The sequence below is a fragment of the Trachurus japonicus genome, chromosome 14 (genome assembly GCF_045865225.1).
Source record: "Trachurus japonicus isolate A0001 chromosome 14, Traja_1.0".
Taxonomy (NCBI): Eukaryota; Metazoa; Chordata; class Actinopteri; order Carangiformes; family Carangidae; genus Trachurus; species Trachurus japonicus.
In genome coordinates, this window is record NC_140920.1 from 32,067,373 (window position 1) to 32,088,769 (window position 21,397).

At 42.2% G+C, this 21,397-nt stretch overlaps 1 protein-coding gene and 1 pseudogene across 1 annotated transcript; one reads left to right on the plus strand and one right to left on the minus strand.

Moving 5' to 3' along the window:
• Positions 1 to 4,885: 4,885 nt before the first annotated feature.
• On the minus strand, positions 4,886 to 9,816 carry LOC146975109 (uncharacterized; annotated as a pseudogene).
• Positions 9,817 to 13,727: 3,911 nt separating this feature from the next.
• Positions 13,728 to 14,747, plus strand: LOC146975110 (odorant receptor 131-2-like). The gene has a single exon (XM_085798896.1). The coding sequence runs from the start codon at positions 13,734 to 13,736 to the stop codon at positions 14,745 to 14,747; it is 1,014 nt and encodes a 337-aa protein (XP_085655022.1). The 5' UTR covers positions 13,728 to 13,733.
• The last annotated feature ends 6,650 nt before the right edge of the window (positions 14,748 to 21,397 follow it).

Sequence of the window (21,397 nt, forward strand, 5' to 3'; positions counted from 1 at the left end):
GAGTCATCATCTATTATTTTATTCAGCTGCAGTTCCCATTGTTGCTTGATGTGTAGTGTATTGTCCGACATATCCAGCATTAAAGCAGAAGTAAGTGATATATTTGTGTTAATATAAGTCTTAAATAGTTATATCTTCCGACAGCAATCACTTACATAGAGTGTTTGGTCTGAAACACGGGTCTGTCAGTCACTCTGCTCTGCTCTGAGCCGAGGAGAAAACATTTATCGTATCCTACAGTTTTTATCCAATGAGGAGAGAGAACGGCATGCAGGGCTGTGTGTGCAGCCAAGGGACGCCGTGAATGTGGCGACGTAGGGGCGAGGACTGTTATGGTGCGTTCAAGGAAACTCGTATTTTTCCGACCTGTGAAGTCGTACCAGTTCGATCTGGTACGAGTTCACCGGTCGGAAGTTACGAGTGGCCGTTATAGTGACTTTCACCGGTAAAACAGGTCGGAAAAACACGAGTGGGTTGCCTGGAACGCTACAAAGTCGTAAGTTGTGACTTGAAGCTGTAATTTACGATTTCAAAAGCCTACCTGGAACGCAGCATTAGCGAAAACGACCGGACCACTTACTTCTGCTTTAATTTTCTGTACATGTGGGATATTATTTTTTTTGTTAAAGAACGGTGTTCAAACAAATATATGAAGTAACTTTCTATATTTGTAGGTTCCTTTTGTATATTTCCCCAATCTGTGTGTTTTGTGACATAATGTCTAATTTGTAAGTATCTATATATAGATCACTTGAAGGTAAGTCAAATTTGTCTCTAAGTTGTGAAAAAGATTTGAATACCTGTCCATCCAGGAGTTGATTTATTGTTATCAAACCAGTCTCTGCCCATCTTTTATAAGCCCTATCATACATAGATGGTAAAAACTCAATATTCTCTGCTATAGGCACAGCCCGTGACAGGCTTACAGCTCCCTTAATTTGTTTTTGAACTAAATTCCAGACCTTCAATGTGTGTATAATCCATAAATTGTTGATTTTCAGTTTTTTCTGAGATTGCTGGCTAAGAAATGGGAGACTAGACAACGGTACCCCTGGAGTGGAGTTTTGTTCAATAGAGACCCATCCATTCTCTAAGTCCCCTACCACCCATGCCACCACTGCTCGAAGCTGAGCTGCCCAGTAGTAAAATTTTAAATTGGGTAGGTTCAAGCCCCCTTTCTCTTTTGCTGACATCAGTACTTTCAACCGTATTCTTGGTCTTTGATTTTGCCAAATGAATTTGGATATTAATTTTTCTAATATCTTAAAAATAGATTGTGGTACTAAAATAGGGAGAGACTGAAATAAAAAGAGTAGTCTTGGTAGGATATTCATTCTCACAGACTCTATTCTGCCAAAGAGTGACAAGGGGAGCAAATCCCATCTATTTAAATCCTTTTTAATTTCTTTGATCAGTTTACCATAATTAGAGGAGAATAATTGTGTGGTTTTAGGTGTGAGAAAAACACCAAGGTATCTGAATCCCTGATTGGATCTTCTGAAAGAGACCAGGTCATCTAACTGGGAGGGCCAGTCCCCAACAATCATCATGGCTTCAGATTTGTTCATATTAACTTTATAGCCCGACACTTTACTGTATTCATTCAGGACATGCAGGAGAGCGGGGACAGAGGTAATAGGATTTTCCAAAAATATTAATATATCATCTGCGAAAAGTGCCAGTTTATGCTGGTTATTTCCCTCATCAAGTATTCCCTGTATGAGAGGATCAGATCTTATCAGTTCGGCTAGCGGTTCAATGCTGAGTGCAAACAAAGAGGGTGACAAAGCATCTCTTTGGCGTGTGCCCCGTCCCAGTGGAAAGAATTCTGAGCAATGCCCGTTTACTCTAACTCTGGATCTTGGGTTTTTATAAAAAGATTTGATCCACCTCACAAAAACATAATTGAAGCCCATTTTGCTGAGAGTCTGTTGTAAGAAGGTCCAGTCGACCCTGTCAAATGCCTTCTCAGCGTCTAAGCTGAGAAGCATTGACGGGGTGTCTCTCTTGGCTGCAAGTGATCTGACCATGACCCTGGGGGGTGTCCTTCTGTTAGAGCGTAGTTATAAACTCTACACAAGACTGGAGTTAACTCATTTATCAGGGTTTTATAATATTCTCCAGGAAGGCCATCTACCCCTGGAGATTTGTTATTTTTAAGTCTGAGAATATTTTCCTTGATTTCTTCTTCTGTGATTGGACGTGTCATTGTATCTGCCTCCTCTACTGTTAGTCTGGTTAAATTAATTGAATTAAGGAGGGATTCAATCTTTTCTTTTTTATGAGGCTGATTTTCAGCTGTATACAGCTTTTGGTAATAAGTAGCAAATGCCTCTGAGATATCTTTTGGTTGGGTTAACATCTGGTTATTAATTGGACATTTTATTTTATGCACTACTCTGTTAGATTGAGCTTTACGCAGCTGGAAGGCCAATAGGCGGCTTGCTCTGTTGCCAAAATCGTAGTACTTCCTGTTAATAAATCGCAGTGCTCCTTCTGCCTTGTAGGTCAATAGGTCATCTAATTTCTGTCTCTTCTCTTTTAATAATACCAGATCTTGGTGTTTCTTTGATTGTTGATACTGTGCCTCTAACTTTTTAACTTCCCTCTCTAATTCAACCTGCTGAGCTAGTCTTTGTTTTTTTAATCTGGAGGAAATAGCAATTATGTTGCCCCTCATCACCACTTTGGCTGCCTCTCAGAGAGTAGAGGGGGAGACTGCGTCATTATCATTAGATTTCAAATAGTCTGTTAAATTTCACAAATTTCTTGTTGAATTGCTTCATCGTTTAATAATGATACATTGAGTCTCCAGTATTTCAACTGTTTGTTCGGTCCTATCTGTATCTTTACAGTTACAGGAGCATGGTCTGATACAGTTATTGGTTCTATGTTACATTCACTAGTTCTGTAAATATCTGTTTCTGATATCAAAAACATGTCTAGCCTAGAGTGGCTGCCATGTACATGTGACATGAAAGTATAGTCCTTTTCTCTAGGATGTAGGTGGCGCCAGACATCCACCAGGCCTAGTTCATCCATCATTGCGTGAAGAGTTATTGATTTCTTGGACATAGGGCCTACTCTTGCTGGAAGCCTATCTACAGTCTGACTCAAAATGCAGTTGAAGTCTCCACCTATTAAAATAATTCCCTCCGCTTTATCTGCTAAAAGCGATGCTATCATCTTAAAGAAATTTGGACAATCTTCGTTCGGGGTATATAAATTAACCAGTGTAACTTTAGTACCTCCAATAGTGCCTATTACCATCAGAGGTGGGTAGAGTAGCCAAAAATTGTACTCAAGTAAGAGTACTGTTACTTTAGAATAATATGACTCAAGTAAAAGTAAAAAGTATTGTCACCCTGTGTTACTTGAGTAAGAGTAAAAAGTAATGGGTGAAAAAACTACTCAAGTACAGAGTAACTGTCGAGTAACCTCCTTTATTAATCAAGTCAAATAATGTCAAATAATGCACATGATGCATGCACAAAAATGTAATGGCAATGATGATTTTCAGAGCCGGAAAATTCCCTTAGACAACTGAAACAGTTTATAACAAACAATAATAAATAAATAAATAAATAATATAATAACTTAAATCTTTACACAGTAACATAAATTAAAAAAAAAAAAACATTAAAATAAAATAAATTAATAACAAAACAATGGGCTCAATAGTAGAGGTACAGTTGAGGTTACAAAGAACAAGTTTCTAAAAACCATAGAACGCTCAACACAGAACAGTGGGCTCCATAGGCACTGCAGAGATTACTGTACAATGAATAACAAGACTAATAACAAGGCAGTCTCTGAGTGACCAATACATTTCCTTCATTCATTCATTCATTCATAACACTGTGTGTATGTAGGTGTGTGTAAGTGTAGGCGTGTGTGTGTGTGCATGTTCACTCCATAAAGTGACCGTTAATCTTCATTAGAACACGGCTCTCTTGAATACTCGATTCTGATTGGTCAATCACCAATATTCTGCGGTGTTTATTTCTCGATAGACCACCGCTGAGCGGACCGTTGCTAGGGACTCCATAGCAACGGCCGACTCTGCATGTCCGGTCACGGCCGCTGTTTTGCTGAGCCTCCTCCCGTTCGTGCATTTGAAGCCTTTGATAATCAAACAGTGGATCGATGGATTACCATACACGTTACGTGTATTTTGTGTAGTCCTATCTGTCATAAACAAGAGATTATGGGGTGCGTTTGTGTCGCGGAGCTACAGAGAGGAGAGGAGCTGTGACACGGTCAGAGGTTCTGATGCAAGTTTACTTTTCAGCCACGATGTGGAAATAACTTAGGAGCCTCCACTCTTCCTGTAACAGGTTACAAGTCGTTTATCTAACATCACTATTAGTCCGAAGCTATTCAATGACGGTAAAAATGAAACATAAAGTAAATATCCTGCATAGTTTCTCTTTTCTGTGCTGCGCTGGTCAGAGCGGCGTCCCGAGCAACGGTCTAATTTTACATGAATAAAATCTCTTTTTATCATTATTTTGTGTTACATTATTGAATGATTTAGTTGTAGGCCGTGTTCTAAGCGGGATAATGTATAGTTGGTCGGTTGTTATGGAGAAATAAACCCCTTCAGGTTGTATGGAACCCCTTCTCCATTTATTTTTTTTTTTTATTTAACCTTTATTTAACCAGGAATAATCCCATTGAGATTCAGAATCTCTTTTGCAAGGGGGTCCTGGCCAAGAAAGCAGCACAGTACATCCACATTTAGACAACATCAACAAAACAAACATAAAAACGGCTAAAACAATAACAGCAAATCGCATCAATACATTATAATCACCAGCTGCGTTCGGTGAGAGAACATGTGCATTCAGTAGTCAAATAGCCATAACAACCTCCGAACTATACATTATCCCTTACACAACAGCTGGTTCTCAAGATTTTCACTCTGAAGCTGTGACCTTTTAGCTGTGTACAGGAGGCCTGCATGACTAAACAGCCTCTCACAGGCGGCAGACGCTGGGAGGGCTGTATTCAATTTTAGTGAGAGCCTCTTCACTTCAGGAAAAGAATGGAGAAGGTCCATACCTCCAGGTGACGTACAGGAGAGGTACCTCTCTAGCTCTCCTGTCTTTGATTGCCCTTCTCCCATGGATGCAAAAAAATCGTCCTCATCTGAATGACTGCTGTTGGTTTGGGGTTCCTCATCCAGCTCCAAGTCGGAACCCAGGTGCCCTCTGATGTAGTCGAGGCCTGTGGCAAGATAAATAGTTTTCAAAAGAGTTAGGTTTGTACACTTTTCTTACCCATCTAATATATAGTCTGCTAAGCTGCTGTTTTTTTTTATATTAAAACCCTCTGTGTTTATAACTCTTGCTTGTCATCATTTTTTGTTAACAAAATAAAGTTACAGCCCTCACAATCTCAACAAAAATATGGTTAAATCAATATTTCTCTGACAATATCAATTAAAAATATATGTTCTTATCTTTGTAAATGCAGAATTGATGGCAGAGGTGTTGCACAATACTACTGATTTACACTTGAATTGATTCACATGTACATTTACCAGCTTTTATGATGTTATCGTCAGTAGTCCAGGATGTCCTGAATTTTGGCAATAAAATTGCCGCAGCAATCAACTCCGGCTCTTGCATGATGTCTCCAAAGCGTTTTGTGATCCCACGCTGCAGGGAATCAACGAGACAGCCACACACTTTGCATGAGGACTGCAACTTTTTCAGCTTGTCCTGCAGCTGATGAAGTGTTGGCAGCAGGAAGCCCATGTGGACCGATGATTCCCCTTGGAGGACATTGAGAGCCATCGCAACAGGCTTCATCACTGCAGCGTAACTTCTGATACATGTATTTATTGTTCATTGTGTGTTCAATGAACATACAAATACAATAATAAAATAGGTTAATAAGAAACTACATTGCATGATATTGAACTTAAGAGAGATGGATTAACATACATTAAATTCTGCCAACTTACATCTTTATCTTCAGTGCCATGCATACATTGCGGATTGCTTTTTCTCCTTGCTCCTTTTGGATGCGCACAATCCTTTCAACTGCGAGGAACAGGGAGCTCCAACGGGTCTGGTTTGGTCGGAGGAACTGCAACTTACACTCTCGCTCCACAGTTTCAGCTGCTGTGGCTGACCTGCTCGTTTTATTCCACAGAGCATTACATTTTGCAAAAGCTGCTCGAGACAACCTCTTGTATGTTTCATTGGTAGTTCCTGCAGCAGTGGCGTCGACTGTTGACACAAGATTTAGGAGATGACATGCACACCTCTGGTGTTTTGGAAGCTGGTACTCAAGTCCAGTGTCATCATCCAAAATGGCAGAGACGTCTTGATATTCCACCTCCAACTCATTTTCATCCTCTGACCCATCATCAATGTTTAAGTCTTTCTCCTCCTGTCCATCAGTGGCCTCGTCCTCTTTCCCGTGTACACCATATATTCGAAAGGCCTTTATGAAGTTTGAACCACTGTCTGTTGTCGTCCTGGTCACTTTTTCCCTGATGTGGTACTCAGAATGTATCTCCTCCAATGCTGCAGCAAGGACATCAAATGTGTGCAAGCCTTTGAGACGTCTACAAGCCAATGCAGCGGAGTGCCTCTCTAGAGAGTTGTGGTCTATCCAGTGGCAGGTGACACCTAAGTAACTACGTTGTCTGGCAGACCAGCAGTCTGTTGTGGTAGCAACATGGGTCACAGCTTTTAGCTTTTTGATAACTATGCTCTTCATTGTCTTTGCAGCTTCCTGTATTCTACAGCATAATGTTTTCCTTGTTATAACTGTACACTGAGGTTGCAAGGTTTCTATCATGGTCTTGAAGGATGGTGTCTCAACAACAGAAAATGGTTGGTTGGCTTGGCACACAAAATTTAGCACAAGCTTATCGAGTGTTGCCTGTGTTACTCGCCGTGAAGGGACAGTGAAGGAACTTGTGATCTTTGCATTCTTGGTGGGAGGTTCCTCAGCAGAAGACGATCTTCTCTTTCGGTGGGATTCTATCAGGTCTGTGTATTTGGTCAGTTTGGTGGGGTGAACCCTCTGTTGACAGAAAAAAAAAAACTTATATACTTACATACATGTGTAGGGCCTAACACAAAAAAAGAGTTACTAAAAATACATTTAATTTAAGTTGTATTCACTGAGATCAAGCTTTCACTTGGTTTATTCTGCTTTACTTTTGTCTGTGACCTCTGTGTGTGTGTGTGTGTGTGTGTGTGTGTGTGTGTGTGTGTGTATTCTAATAATGAATTCAAAAGTAGTGTAAAGTGCACTTTTATTTCAATGTTCTGCTGCCATATGAACTTAAGTGCCATAACATTTGTTTGCCTCCTCCTCTTCGGCTTCTTCGGAATTGCATGCCGTCGCCATCGTTTTGTTTCTGTGCTCTTTTCCGCCTGTTTGCCGCGGGGAGTGTGTGTGCGGTCAAGTGATGGCTTAGGCTCTGCCTGATTGGTGAAACGGAGTTAGACGTCACTAGTGGCTACATTTGATTGGTGAGATGCAGTCATGTGATAGTCACAGAGCCTCTGGGAAGTCCCAACCTTAAATCATTGCTCTCCCCACATAAACAAAACAGACCATGCAGCAGACGGATCGATAAAAAAAAAAAAAAAGTAGCGAGCAGAATCAGCCCAATGTAACAGAGTAAAAGTACCGCTCCTTCTTCACAAATGTACTCAAGTAAAAGTAAAAAGTATGCTGCTTTGAAACTACTCATAGAAGTACAATTTTTCCAAAAAGTTACTCAAGTAAATGTAACGGAGTAAATGTTGCGCGTTACTACCCACCTCTGATTACCATCACATATCTACCCTCTTTATCCTCAATTGTTTTTTCATGGCTAAAATAAACAGATTTATTTAGCAAAATAGCAACTCCTCTTTTCCTCCCATTTTTGAAGGAGGAGCTACCTGATCCACCCATTCTCTCCTTAATTCCAAGTGCTCTTTTTCTGTCAAATGAGTCTCTTGTATCATTGCTATAGAGCAGTGTAGTTTTTGAAGTTGGTTGAATTTTTTTTTTTCTCTTAACTCTTTCACTGCCAAAGACGAGTTATCTCGTCTTAGGATATCCAAGCGTAGACTGCCAAAGACGAGATAACTCGTGTTTTTTTAATTGCAACGCCATGTTGAATGTCTTGCCCTACTCCTCTGTGAAGATCAGACTTGTATCATCAAAATAAAGAGCAGAAAAACACATTTGGATTGAGAGATATAAAAAATATAGCGTGTTTTTCCCCCCTCATGGAGCGGAGCGGGTGTCTGACTGCAGCGGCGCCGCTCCGTGACACTCTGGCCGCCGGTGAGAGCTTAGGGGGCGCCGGCGGGGCTCATGGTGCCTCAGCAGCTCGTCGAAGCTCCGTGCAGCTCCGTGATACAAAGCACAAACGTTAGTAACAACAACCCTGTTCTCTCGTCCTTAGTCATCAAGAGCGTTTGGAAAGTCGCCAGATTTTGCTAGAAATCACAAAGATAGCAGCTTGAAAATCCCACGATCTAGTGTGGATGAGGAGCGGACGGCACCGGCGAACGTGACGAGAGGAGAGCTAAAGGTGGTGGGAGTGTCTGTTGTGAGCGTAGACTGTCTGTGGCTGAGTTCAAGGGGCACGTCAGCCAGAGCTGCAGGCTGTGTGTGTGTGTGTGTGTGTGTAGATGTGTGTGTGAGACAGAGAGAGTGAGTGAGACCGCTGCCTGCTGACCAGAGGAAGCTGGATCTGATCTAAAGCGCCGTGTTTCGGCTACAAAAACCTGTCGAACTGATCCGAACACACATAGCCTACACACAGACACACACGCACACGCACACGCACGCATCACGCACGCACACACACTAAAAAAAAGGAAAGAAAAAGTTGTAACTCAAAGAAAAGAAAGAAAAGAAGCCGGAGTAGTGTGTGTCAGTAGCTAAATGTTTTGTCTTTTGTCATCAAAAGTCATTTGTCAGTGTTGATTTTGTTGTTGTTTACAAGAGAACAACTGTACAGATGTTGAGGCATCACTAAAGCAAAATATAATGGAGCCAATTGTACTGGTACACTTGAAAATGACACCCGACGCAAAAACCTCTTTTTCCTCAAGATTTTGGTGCCAAAATGGCATTTTGGGCTAAAGTAACCTATATTCAACTGCCAATTTCACAAGACTGGAACAAGATAGAAACAAACTGTTTCTTTTGCCGGAAAGTAGAGACCCTCATCTTTCCTTTGATTGGTTGAATGTGTATGTAGTAACAGTACATAATATATGGTGGGTCTACGAAAATCAGTCAAAAAGCTGGAAAATGCCTGGCAAGCTGGAGGAAGCTGCTGTGAGAATGGCTGGCAGTCAAAGAGTTAATTGGACTATTTATACCCTTTACATTGTAACTGATACAGTTTAAACTATCCATGAATTATTAACTTGTGCCTTTTAATATACTCTCCTTTAAGTATTTTGCAAATACACTTTAAATCAGGAAAAACTGAGATTGTGTATAATGACAGTGACCCATGTTCAATCTCAAGGCAAAATAGAACAAATAGCATTAAAGAAACAAGAAAAAGTGAACTTCCAAATACCCAACTGGGTTTCTCAGTGTTATTTTGTTGTTCAGCTACTTCAAACCTGAACATGAACTAGTCCCTGGTGGAACCTGGGCTGAGGAGGGTGACTGCTCCTCTGTGGGGAACACACACACAGTGTCGGAGCTGCTGTCGTCCGGCCGCAGCGGCCGTTGCTGCTCGGTATGCGGGTAATACTTGCGGTTTACCGAGTTACGTCCCTCGTAGTAAAACTTAGTATTCTTCCTAACGTTGGTTGTTTTGAACTCCATAGTTAAACTCGGCATCATTCATCTCCACTGAAGAAAGCTCTGACGTCCGTAGCTGGTAACACCGCCGGGGTTTTTCCTCGCCTCTCTCCCGTGTTGCTCCACATGTAGTGGGACAGTTCACTCTCCATCTGCTCCCTTTCGTCCACACGGGCTTGGATTCCGAGCTCCCGTAGCACCGGGAGGGCATGTGTTAGCGTCGAGTAGGTCTTTTCACCGTCCCCCTTGATGATTCTTAGCTGTGCTGGGTAGATGCATTTGGCACTGATGTTTTTCTGCTTTAGCTGTTTGATTACATCATGCACCTGAGCTCTCTTTCTTTGCAGCTCCGGGGAGTAATCATGGTCGAAGAATATCGGCTCTGTTTTGTACAGGACCTGTCTTTGGCTCCAGGCTTGTCTTAGGATAGCATCCTTCACGGAGTAGTCGAAAAACTTGACAATCAGTGATCTCGGTGTGGCAGTGGGGTTCTTTGGCTTGGCTGTGAGGGATCGGTGGGCTCTCTCAATGTGTATATTCAAATCTGGCATTGGTTGAAGGACTGATTGAATTAGCTCCTTCACAAAAGCCTTCGCATCGTTTCCTTCACTCCCTTCGGGCACTCGGTAAATTCGTAAGTTGTTTCGTCTTGACCTGTTCTGTAGGTCTTCGCACATGGCCGTCAGGTCCATCTCTCTGTGTAGGAGGTAGCGTATTGCCCTCTGGTGTCTCATCCCGGTATCCTCTGCAGCGCTAATACGTCCTTCTGCCTCCGTAGTTCTTTTTTCAAGTTTAGTCATTTCGCCTTTGAGTTCTTGAATGGAAGTTTCAAGTTTTGTTAGCGACTGTCTCTCTGCTTGTGTCCGTCTCAATTTTCTGCCCGTAACTTCTCCAGTTCAGCTAGTATTTTAGACTCATGGTTGCTAGAGCTAGGGCTAGCATTTGCTGCGCCGCTCGTAGTCTGTCTTAAAGTTAACTGCCTCAAATGTTCGTTTTTGTCGTTTGTGTGCTCCTGTCTCGAGCCTTTGCCTCTTGCAGAACTTGCCATGTCGAGTTTGTGTAGGTTTGCCGAGTTTTAAATATTTTTGTTAGGAAATTAACAGTTGACCGACGGAGCTCTGTTTTTAGGCTGCTATTTCCAACATGGCGTCACCGGAAGTCCCTCTTTTTGCCTTTATTTGATAGTAGAGTAGAGTAGAGTAGAGAATACTTTATTCATCCCGAGGAGGGAAATTCATATTAGTGTAGTAGCTCACACGACAATGACACAAAAAAGAAAGAAAGATGGAGCAGGGTCGCCGGATGGAGCAGGGCCGCCGGATGGAGCAGGAACCGCCGGGTGGAGCAGGAACCGCCGGATGGAGCAGGAGCCGCCGGGTGGAGCAGGAACCGCCGGATGGAGCAGGAACCGCCGGATGGAGCAGGAACCGCCGGGTGGAGCAGGGCCGCCGGGTGGAGCAGGACCGATGGTGAAGAGGCAGCTGGGTGGATCAGGATCATTAGTGGAGGGGCCAAATCATTTTGCTTATCTGCCCCACTACTATATTCCTCCATCTTGCAGCAAGGAGAGAGGAGCCGTCCACCACCGCTGCTTTCCTGGTCAGTCAAGGTGCCATGAAGTGGATGATCCAGGCCGTCCAGAATTGCCTCCTCCTTCTTCAGTGCTCTAGTGCCTCAGGATGTTTAGTCTGTATCCTAGCAACAACTTCATGGAGAACTTCAGATGGAACTTAAGCAGTTGCCATTATAGGTGGGATGTACACAAGTGTTGTTATGATTCGAAAAAATAAAATAAATGTCTACTTTCTGAGTCTTCACCAATATCTCCAGCTCTTCATCACTCTTGTTGGGCAGAGAGTTGATATTTCCAATGATGACTGACCTCAGAAAGGACTGATAGGACATCTCCACCTCCAAGCCTTTAACTTTGCACCAGCACCAGCACAACAACCACCACAAAAGCACCTCTTCAGATCATCTGAGGACAGGATGGTGGTGTCCTCCAGATCTGTCCATTTTCAATGAAAGAAGCTCATCTCTGAAGAATCTCTTCTCCCCAGAGAAGCATCCATCAGTAGATAACAAAAAACACAACAAAAATAAAGCAAATGTTGAGTAAAAACTCAAAAACTCAGAGCTACCAGACTTTGCTGCTCCCAGTTGAAGCGCATGTTCTGGAATGATAGATGATAGTACACAGTAGAGATAGACAGGAAAAGGGGGAGGCAGAGAGAGGGGGACTGACATGCAGGAAGGGGCTGCCCGACGCTGGGCCGCCTGCGGCGAAGACTGTAGCCTCTACATGGGGCAGCTGCTTTACCCACTGCGCCACACACTGACCCTAATTTGCAGGGTTGCTCCCCAGTTTTTTTCCATTGTGTATTTGGCCAGGGAAGTTATCAATCATCCTTGTTTGTTTACGCACGGGGACGTGTTAATGAAATTTTTTTTTTGCTGTAAATTGTGTGCGTAATGCGCACAGGTGCGTTATGTGGGACCAAGGGTTTAAATGGGGAAGTGATGTGGTGAGAGGGGAGGAGAGTGAGATACACAGTCGGAGTTTGGATGGCTGGCAATTCCAAAGCGGCATAGTGGATTATTTTTCCTTGTGGATTACCCTGTGGATTATTAAGGCCCGTTTGGACACCTCACGGCCGGTCATTATGTGGTGTCAAGCGACAGGGAGTTCAAGTTCCAGCGAAAGACCTGGGATGCTCTACAGTGGGGGTCGGCCGTGGCAGCAGTTCATTTCTATGTGGCTGCGGCGGTAGGCCACACTGCAGCCAAACCTCCACCCTCATTCACCTCTTTTCCCTTTGCCCTCACACACACGCACACACACTCCCCAGCATATTTTATTGACTGACTGATTGACTGATAGACTTGATGGACTTGTGCTAGGAAAATGTGGATCTAGGAATCTCTGGACAAACCGTGGACTGGAAGTCTGTGGGAAAAAAGAGTCGCGTTAATTCAATGTGTGTGTATTGTGGGGGGGATGTGTTTGCTGTGGGGAAATGATATTGTGTTTTTGAGGACCTGTTGATAGAATAACTTATGAAGTGATGAACTAAGGATGAAAAGTGCACTAAGTAACATGATTTATATCTGCATCAGCTGTTGATTGTGGGGACTGGTAATTGTTTAGTTAAGTAATTTTCTTTTTTCTTTTCTCAGTTTTCTTTCTTGCAAGAGTATAGTTTATTTCCGTTGTTTTTCATGGCCAAAGCTTAAGTTGAAATTGGTTGGGGTTTTGTTTTGTGGTTGTTTTGTTTTGTTTTTTATTTTATTTTTTCTACTTATTCTCTAATACATGGTACCTTTTTGCATATCCCTCATCTCTGGAGTCATCCTTTATTATCCATCAGTGTAATTAATTTCCTCCCTAGTCGAACCTGAACATATGGGAAACTACTAGCCCACACCAACAGTAGTCACACACCTAACACTGGTTAAAGCTACTGTAGACAAGTGTTACATAAGGCTGTATGCTCCAACAGAATTTTGTTGTTATTTATGACAATGACAAATAAATGATTGATTGATTGATTGATTGATTGATATAGTTAAGCTAGAAATCCTACATAGTTCCTCTTTGATATTTTGTGTATATTCCGATAAAGAACACTGTGCACTACATGGTGATATGACATAATATGATATCTGACTTTTAATAAAAATATTTTTCACTGTAACAATTGAACGCTAACGCTCACCACTCATAGCCTCAAGACTCATGACTGACTTACCGGTATGGACCAGGAAATTGGAATATTGTAAAAGAAGAATTGCATCATCAATTACAAACATATCTGAGTAACACCCATGTGACACATGGTGTCACGTAGGTGTGAGGACTGAGCTCATAAAATCTGTGTGGGTCAAGAAGAGTATCCTTTTGTACTGCTGTTACATCAAATGGTAAATACAACTTCTCTAAAATGTACACAAATCAGTCTCAGACCAACATCACTGTTGGACTGCAATATCAAGGATTAATGGGGTTAGTGTTGTTTTCTCTTATGTCTACAGTGCCATCCTGTGTATTTCTCTTCATTAATGGGACTTTGTTATTCACCCTGAGGAGTAAACCAGTGTTTTGTGAGACCTCTCGGTATATTCTTCTGTATAACCTACTTTTTGCTGATACTATAAACTTGGCTCTAAGTCAGTTACTGTACCTTATTGCTGCTTTTAGAGTAAGGCTGACATATCCTGTGTGTGGTGTTCTTGTTATGCTCTCCAACATTACACTTGAAATCTCTCCACTAACACTGGTGGTGATGTCTTTGGAGAGATATGTAGCTGTGTGTTACCCACTGAGGCACGCAACCATTATCACCATCAAAAACACAGGAGTGGCCATCATTGTAGTTTGGACCTTCAGTTCACTAAGTGTCCTCACTCGGGTTTTTTTGCTGTTGAATTTTCCATTTGAGGAGCTAGAGACTTTGCAGATGAAGGACTTTTGTGGCAAAGAAAGCATGTTGCTTGATCCAATGTCTGATCTTTACGACAGAGGCTTCACTTACTTTTTGTGTGTTCTAGGTGTTATGACAGTCATTTACTCCTATATTGGTGTGATGGTAGCAGCCAGGTCAGCCTCTACAGACAAAGCTTCAGCCAGAAAGGCTCGTAACACGCTGCTGCTGCATCTGGTACAGCTGGGCCTCAGTCTCTCATCAACTATACAAAACCCCTTAATTATAGCAATGTCAAAGGTCCTAGACAGATTAACTATTGTGCGCATACAAATTGTCCTTTATGTGTGTGTTATAATCTTTCCAAGATGTCTGAGTGCTCTAATCTATGGCATCAGAGATCAGACAATCAGACCTGTCCTTATGTATCATCTCTGCTGTCAGTGGAAACCCTCACCTTCTCTGTCAGAAGCCTCAAACAAGGCAAAAATCAGCATACTCATATTCATACATAATTTCATAGACAAACACTGACTTTGACAAAATCTGGGTTTGTTTCATGCTACTCATGAACTGCAGTATATGCACTGAATCTGGATAGGTTTGATAGTTCTGATTAACAGTGATGTATTTGCTGAGAAATTTGACTGAACATGCAGGACATAGTATTAATATATAGGAAAGGAAAGGCAATTTTATTAGTGTAGCCGAAACAGTTTGTCTCAAAAGGCTTTACAAAGCTACAACATCCTCTGGTATGACATATTTGAAAATGGAAAAGTTCAATATACACTATTTATAATTACTTGAACAAATGCAAATGTCTGCAATTACTGACTGAAACTGCAGGGCAGAATGCTGAAATACCTAAGGCATGTTTGTAGGAAGTGAAAACACTAGTGTTGTATATTGATGTGTTGATGAGAAGAAGTGATCACCGCTGATATCTTTTCTTGCATTTAAAAAGAGTTTATTACAAGAAAGAACAATTTCACCAAAAAAAGCTGAATCCTAGAGAATCTCTGGGGCCAATGTGAGATCTCTGTGACCCTCAGTCCAAAAGACCCACTTTTTATATGTCATTCTATCCCCAGAATCCCACCTTCTCCTGACAGAGAGATGCTACTGTCCAGATGGTCAAAAGACCTCTGACCTAACTTTCAGCCTTTAGGCTAAAGAAAAATAGAGTATCCTATATCCCAAAAACCTTACCCCCACAGGAAAAGGGAGAAAAACAAGGAACACATTGATCAGGACACATTCCACAAAACAGGCAAGATACAAGACACATTTCACAAGACAAAGAAGATCACAAATTAAACAAGACTTTGAATCAGTCATTACCTTCATCTATTAGACTACTAAACAACTAATCTAACATCTTTATATATGCTCGTAAGTGTATGTGCGTGCCTTTCTCTTAACATTTGTATTTATTCTGTTTGAATATAAACTGTTACTCTTCACAAATGAAGTTCCTAACGTTCTTCAAATTTAATTTGAATTGAACTGAATTGAGTTGAGGCAGCATTACAGCCTGTTGGTTTAGAGCTAATGAACTGTAAAAATGAAAAATATGGACTTATGCATGTATAATAAACTGCAGAGAAACCAGAAGGGTAATTCAGGCCTTCTTCTGTACCAGCAAGCTTCTGAGTAACCTCACATAATTCATAATATAATTTTATTGTTTGAGAGTTTAAGAAGCAAGATCACCATAGTCATTTTAAAATTGTTCATTATAAATGCCAACGCTGCTATTAATCACCTGCAGTAGATACCAAATGTGGTTGTTTACATCTAGGTATCAGGCTTTCCTGAGCCGTTTCAAAGAGTAATGATATTCAGACAGCTTGTTTCACAGGGGTCAGAAAGAATTTAGATGTTGTTTCACACACTAGAGTGTCAACCTGCCCTTCTGATGTGATTCCCAGCTTGCTCTCTATTTTTAACAGCTCGCTGACTACTGGTTGTGTCCCGGACTATTTTAAAACTGCATGCATAACCCCCCCTCCTGAAAAAACCAAGACTAGACCCTTCCTTGCATCACAACTACAGGCCAATCTCCAAACTGCCTTTTATGTCAAAAATTTTAGAAAAAATTGTGTCCTTACAGCTTTTAGCAGCCCTAGAGGAAAATTTTATCTTTGATAAATTTCAGTCTGGATTCCGGAAGTACCACAGCATAGAAACGGCTCTACTTAAAGTGACCAACAACCTTTTATTGGCATCTCAGTGCGGCGTTCGACACAATTGACCATATGATTCTTTTAAATCGTTTGAGGCACTGGGTGGGTGTTTCAGGTACAGCTTTGAAGTGGTTTTATTCATACTTTTTAAATCGTATGTTCTGTGTCACAGCAAATAACTACAAGTCCTCCTCCTCCTCTCTGAAGTACGGCGTGCCTCAGGGGTCTGTTTTAGGACTAATCCTATTTTCATTATACATGCTTCCCCTGGGGCACATAATACAAAAATATGATGTGTCTTTTAACTTTTATGCTGACGACACTCAGCTGTACCTGCCCGTAAACGCCACTGACCCTGGGAAGTTGAGTGCTTTTTTAGACTGTATTACTGCTGTTAAAAACTGGTTGTCACAAAATTTTCTTCAACTCAATGACAACAAAACAGAGGTTCTGGTCTTTGGGTCCCAGCAGATGACTAACCAGATCCTGTCAGCTGCTGGGCCATTAATAGATGGCATCAAACCCTCCGCAAAAAACCTTGGATTCTGGTTTGATAGCGACTTAAACTTGGAACAGCACACGACCAAACTTGTTCAGTCTTGCTTTTATCATCTTAGAAATATTTCAAAGATTCGATCCTTTTTATCTTTTAAAGACACAGAAACGATTTTACATGCTTTTATTTCATCACGACTGGATTATTGTAACAGTCTTTTTACATGTCTTAATCAAAAATCCCTGGACAGACTCCAGTCGGTGCAGAATTTTGCTGCCAGGCTTTTAACCAGAACTAAGAAACGTGAGCACATTACGCCTGTTTTAGCTTCCCTGCACTGGCTTCCAGTACGTTTTAAGATTGATTTTAAGATCTTATTAATCACTTTTAAAGCACTCAACGGTTTTAGTCCTGCATACATCACTGACCTTTTATCTGTGTACACTTCTGCTCGCACTCTGAGATCCTCAGATAAAGGTTTTTTAGCTGTCCCTGGGGCCCGACTGATGACAAAGGGGGAAAAAGCATTCTCAGTTCGGGCCCCAAGGCTCTGGAATGATCTACCGGAGGACATTGGGTCAGCTTCTTCAGAGTTGTGTTTTAAATCACTCCTCAAAACTCATTTTTATTGGAAAGCCTTTCCTGATTTTATTTACTTGTTCTGGTTGTCATTTTAATTGTTGTTATCTTGTTGTACAGCACCTTGTAACATTCGTTTTGAAAGGTGCTATATAAATAAAGTTTATATTAAGTATAGTATAGTAAATTAGTTTATTATTATTATTATTATTATTATTATAAAGGCTGTCTAACACGTGATGTGGTTGAGGATGTAGGTTTGAAGTGTCTATTCAAACCCCCCAAATTATGATTTCCACAAACGACTTTGAGATATTGACATGCTGCCCAGTACAATGCTCTGAAAACCAAAAATAATTTGAGTATCAGATATAAACATGAAGGGCCCTAGTTTGGTGGCGCAGCGCAGGTCGCGCAAGGTAGCGCAGCCGGTGTAATGCAAGTTTCGACCAGCGCAGCCTAGCGCAAGGTCAGATTGGCAGATTTGTAGATCGCGCTGCGCTGAGATAGGGGGAGTGGCTGCACAGCAGGGGGAGGCGTCACAGATTCAGCTTGGCGCAGTGGAAGTTTCGTGCGGAAATGTCCCGCCGAGGGTGCGCTGAAAGCTCGCCACCTCAAACCAGGTCTACTCTCAGCGCAGGGCAAAGCGCAGCAGGTGCAGTGGAAGTTTGGCTGCCCAGTGCGCAGTGCACACACGTCACCAAGATCTCACAGGCAGGTTTCCACAGTTCCAGGCACATTTCAATGCAATAAATATCCACAATAACCACTATTTAATGCAACTAATGGAATCAACACGTGAATTTATATCTATATAGATTGTCCCGTCACATCTGACGTCAGATCAAAGGCTGTCGCACTGTGATACGCACTGTGCCGTTGTGATGATCCGCTTTATTTATTTATTTACTTATTAATTTATTAGCGGGCAGCGACCGCGTCGTCACGCAGCCGTAATGAAAAACAAAACACATATCATCATCTCTCTTAGCCAACCACAACAGCCTCGGTGTCAGATAGTCAGTATATAGCCTATACTCAGCATCTCTCATCACAGAAAAAAAAGAGAGACGGACAGACAGAGAGAGAGAGAGAGAACGTCCTTTATGCTGATTTCATCCCTGTTACGCATGGTGTTTGTTTATGTTGTGATTAGAGTACACCTCTCATCTTTCTTACACAGGGTTTGAATAAATGTGAGTTTCTTTATTAGTTTATTAGTTGTTGTTTTTTACACTGGGCAGCGGTTCTCAGTGTATCAGATCAAACCTGATTAAGGATATTAGTAAACTCATTATTCGGCCACTCTGAGCTCGGACCTCCGGACCAAAACAGCTGTTTCCTCCTGGGAGAGGTTCGGCCTCTGGCGTCGCTGTCTCCTCCGTCCATGTCAAAGTATAAAATGACAAACTTGCAGTGCGCATCGCCAGCGGCGCAGTTAAAGGTGAGGAGAGGAGCTCATTTGATTGGTGAAGATCCAAATCGGCTGTGTTAATCCCACTTCACGCCTTTCTCTCCTCCTCCTGTCTCCCTCCCACCTTATCTCCTCCCCCTTTGCCGTTTGCGCCGGTAGGAGGGACGAGGGGAGGGCTTGCGCTGGCCTGAGTTGGACTGCGCTGCCCACCAAACTTGCAAAGTGGACCTGGACACGCCTCGTTGGCGTGGCGAAGCTGCGCTGCGCTTAGACTTAGCTCAGTCTAGGAAACAAGGGCCCCATGGGTCATGATGTTAAGACATGCAATGTGTATATGTTGCACACTACACTACTACAGTACATTGACAATAAAGCTCTTGAATCTTGAATCACTACACGCAAATATCCACATAAAATCACTATGTAAACTAATTGTTAATTAACTCTTTGAGTGCCAGCCCTTTTATAAAATGGTCAGTGCCATGTGCCAGCGTTTCGGGGCATTTTGAGTAATATTTTAAGACCAAGAGAATATTTTGTATTATGACTCTGAAAACACAAAATAGCTCAAAGCAAAGAGGAGACTCTCTATATAACTAGGGAAAAAAAACATTTGTTTGTACCTTGTTCCATTCTTAATTTATCTTGAGTTGAATAGAGCCTGGTTGCACCAAAAAGACCACTTTTTTTCTAGAAAGCTGAGAAAAATGCATTTTTGTGAAAGAGAGTCTCTCAAGAAAAACAGTGATTTATCCGTTTTAATTTTGGCTTCAAAAACATGTAAGACATCTGAAAATTTCATTTCACATGTTTTTTCATTGTACAAAAAAAAAAAAACTAAAATACAACAACAAGTAGGAGTCTTACTCTGCAGAGTGATGCCTGTCCTCCTACTTCTCCTGCAGTTGCTGCCCCCTCACCCTCTCCTAACCTCCTCCTCCCCCCTCCCCTCTCCTCTCCTCCTTCTCCTCCTGCTGCATCGTCTCTGAAGGAGGGAGGGAGACGTCGTGGCGTCTTCAGCCTCTCTGCTGGACGCGGCCGCGGCAGCGACGCACCGCGCTGATCTCTCGGTTCGTCGTCACGACGTCGGTTAGACAGCAACTGGTGAAACTGACTCCGCGATCCGCTTCGGCATTTCGGTGCTGATCATCTAGATGAGTTTACCTTTCCTGACTCCTCCGATCACTTCATGCTGGAGCTATGCTAATAGCACCGTGGCTAAGCTTTCCTCCAGCTCCACGTTACACTTGTTCCAGGCTCTGCCCGTCGTTTTCCTCTAGAAATAGAAACTTTTCCCAACTTTTTTATCTCTGTACCGATCGCACTTGTCTTCTCCTTCTTCTTCACTTCTTGCTCTGATCTACAGTCTTCTTCGTTCTACACATCCCAGAAGCCCCAAAATTACTCACAGTGTGCGCAACAGCGTCCCCATTTACCAGCCGCAGAAAAGTGCATTTGACGTATATATACGTCAATGGCACTCAAGCGTTGGATTCTGATTGACGTATATATACGTCAATGGCACTCAATGAGTTAAGAGTGAAGAATGGAATATCAGTACAAATTTAAAGGCATAGTTGTAGGAAGTGAAAACACTACGATAATGTCCTGTCGGTTTACAGCAATTTATATACAATCACGGTGTGATTATCTGCGGCACTCGGCCTGCAGCCTTGTGCCTACTACCGGCTGATATACAGTACAATAGCACTCCCTCTCGTGTGATATTGCTCCCTGTTTCATCCCGGATCAACTACAAAATTCTGCTACTCACTCATAAATGCATCCATGGACACGCACCTACTTACCTTCAAGAACTCATCACCCTAACAGTCCACAACAGATCCACAAACACCCTGCTCCTCTAAGTCCCCAGCACCAGGCTCTCCACCATGGGAGACGGAGCTCGGCCGCACCACGCCTATGGAATAGCCTCCCAATTCAGCTGAGGGCTATTCAGAGCCTGGACTCTTTTAAAATAGGCCTGAAAACCTTTTGATTCAGAAAGGCCTATGATTGCTAATTACTAATATGATTCTTAACCTTGTCCTTTGAGTATGTTTTGTCTCCTCCACCTTGTTTTTAACTTTTTAACTTTGTAGCACTTTGAGATCTTGTCTGATGAAAATTGCATTAGAAATTAAATTTATTATTATTATTAATTTTCTAGTTAATGTTAATGTTGCTGGAATCATGGCATTATTGGAATGAACCTATCCTCAATATACTTAGCTTTATTTAGCCTGTGTAGAGTTCTCAACGGGCCTGAAAATTACAACCCGAGCCGACCCGACCCGCGGGTTATTAAGCCCGGACCCGACGGAGCCCGACACACCAGCATTAATTATCTGTCCGAACCCGGCCCGACCCGAAAAAAAAAACAAAAAAACGGCGTGCTTTCTTTGCAGCAGGACGTGCCGCTGGTGACACAGCACTCGTCTTCTGCCTCACGTCATCTGGTCCCTCCGGTACCGGGCGGGACTTAGCAATTGATTAGCTATATTTC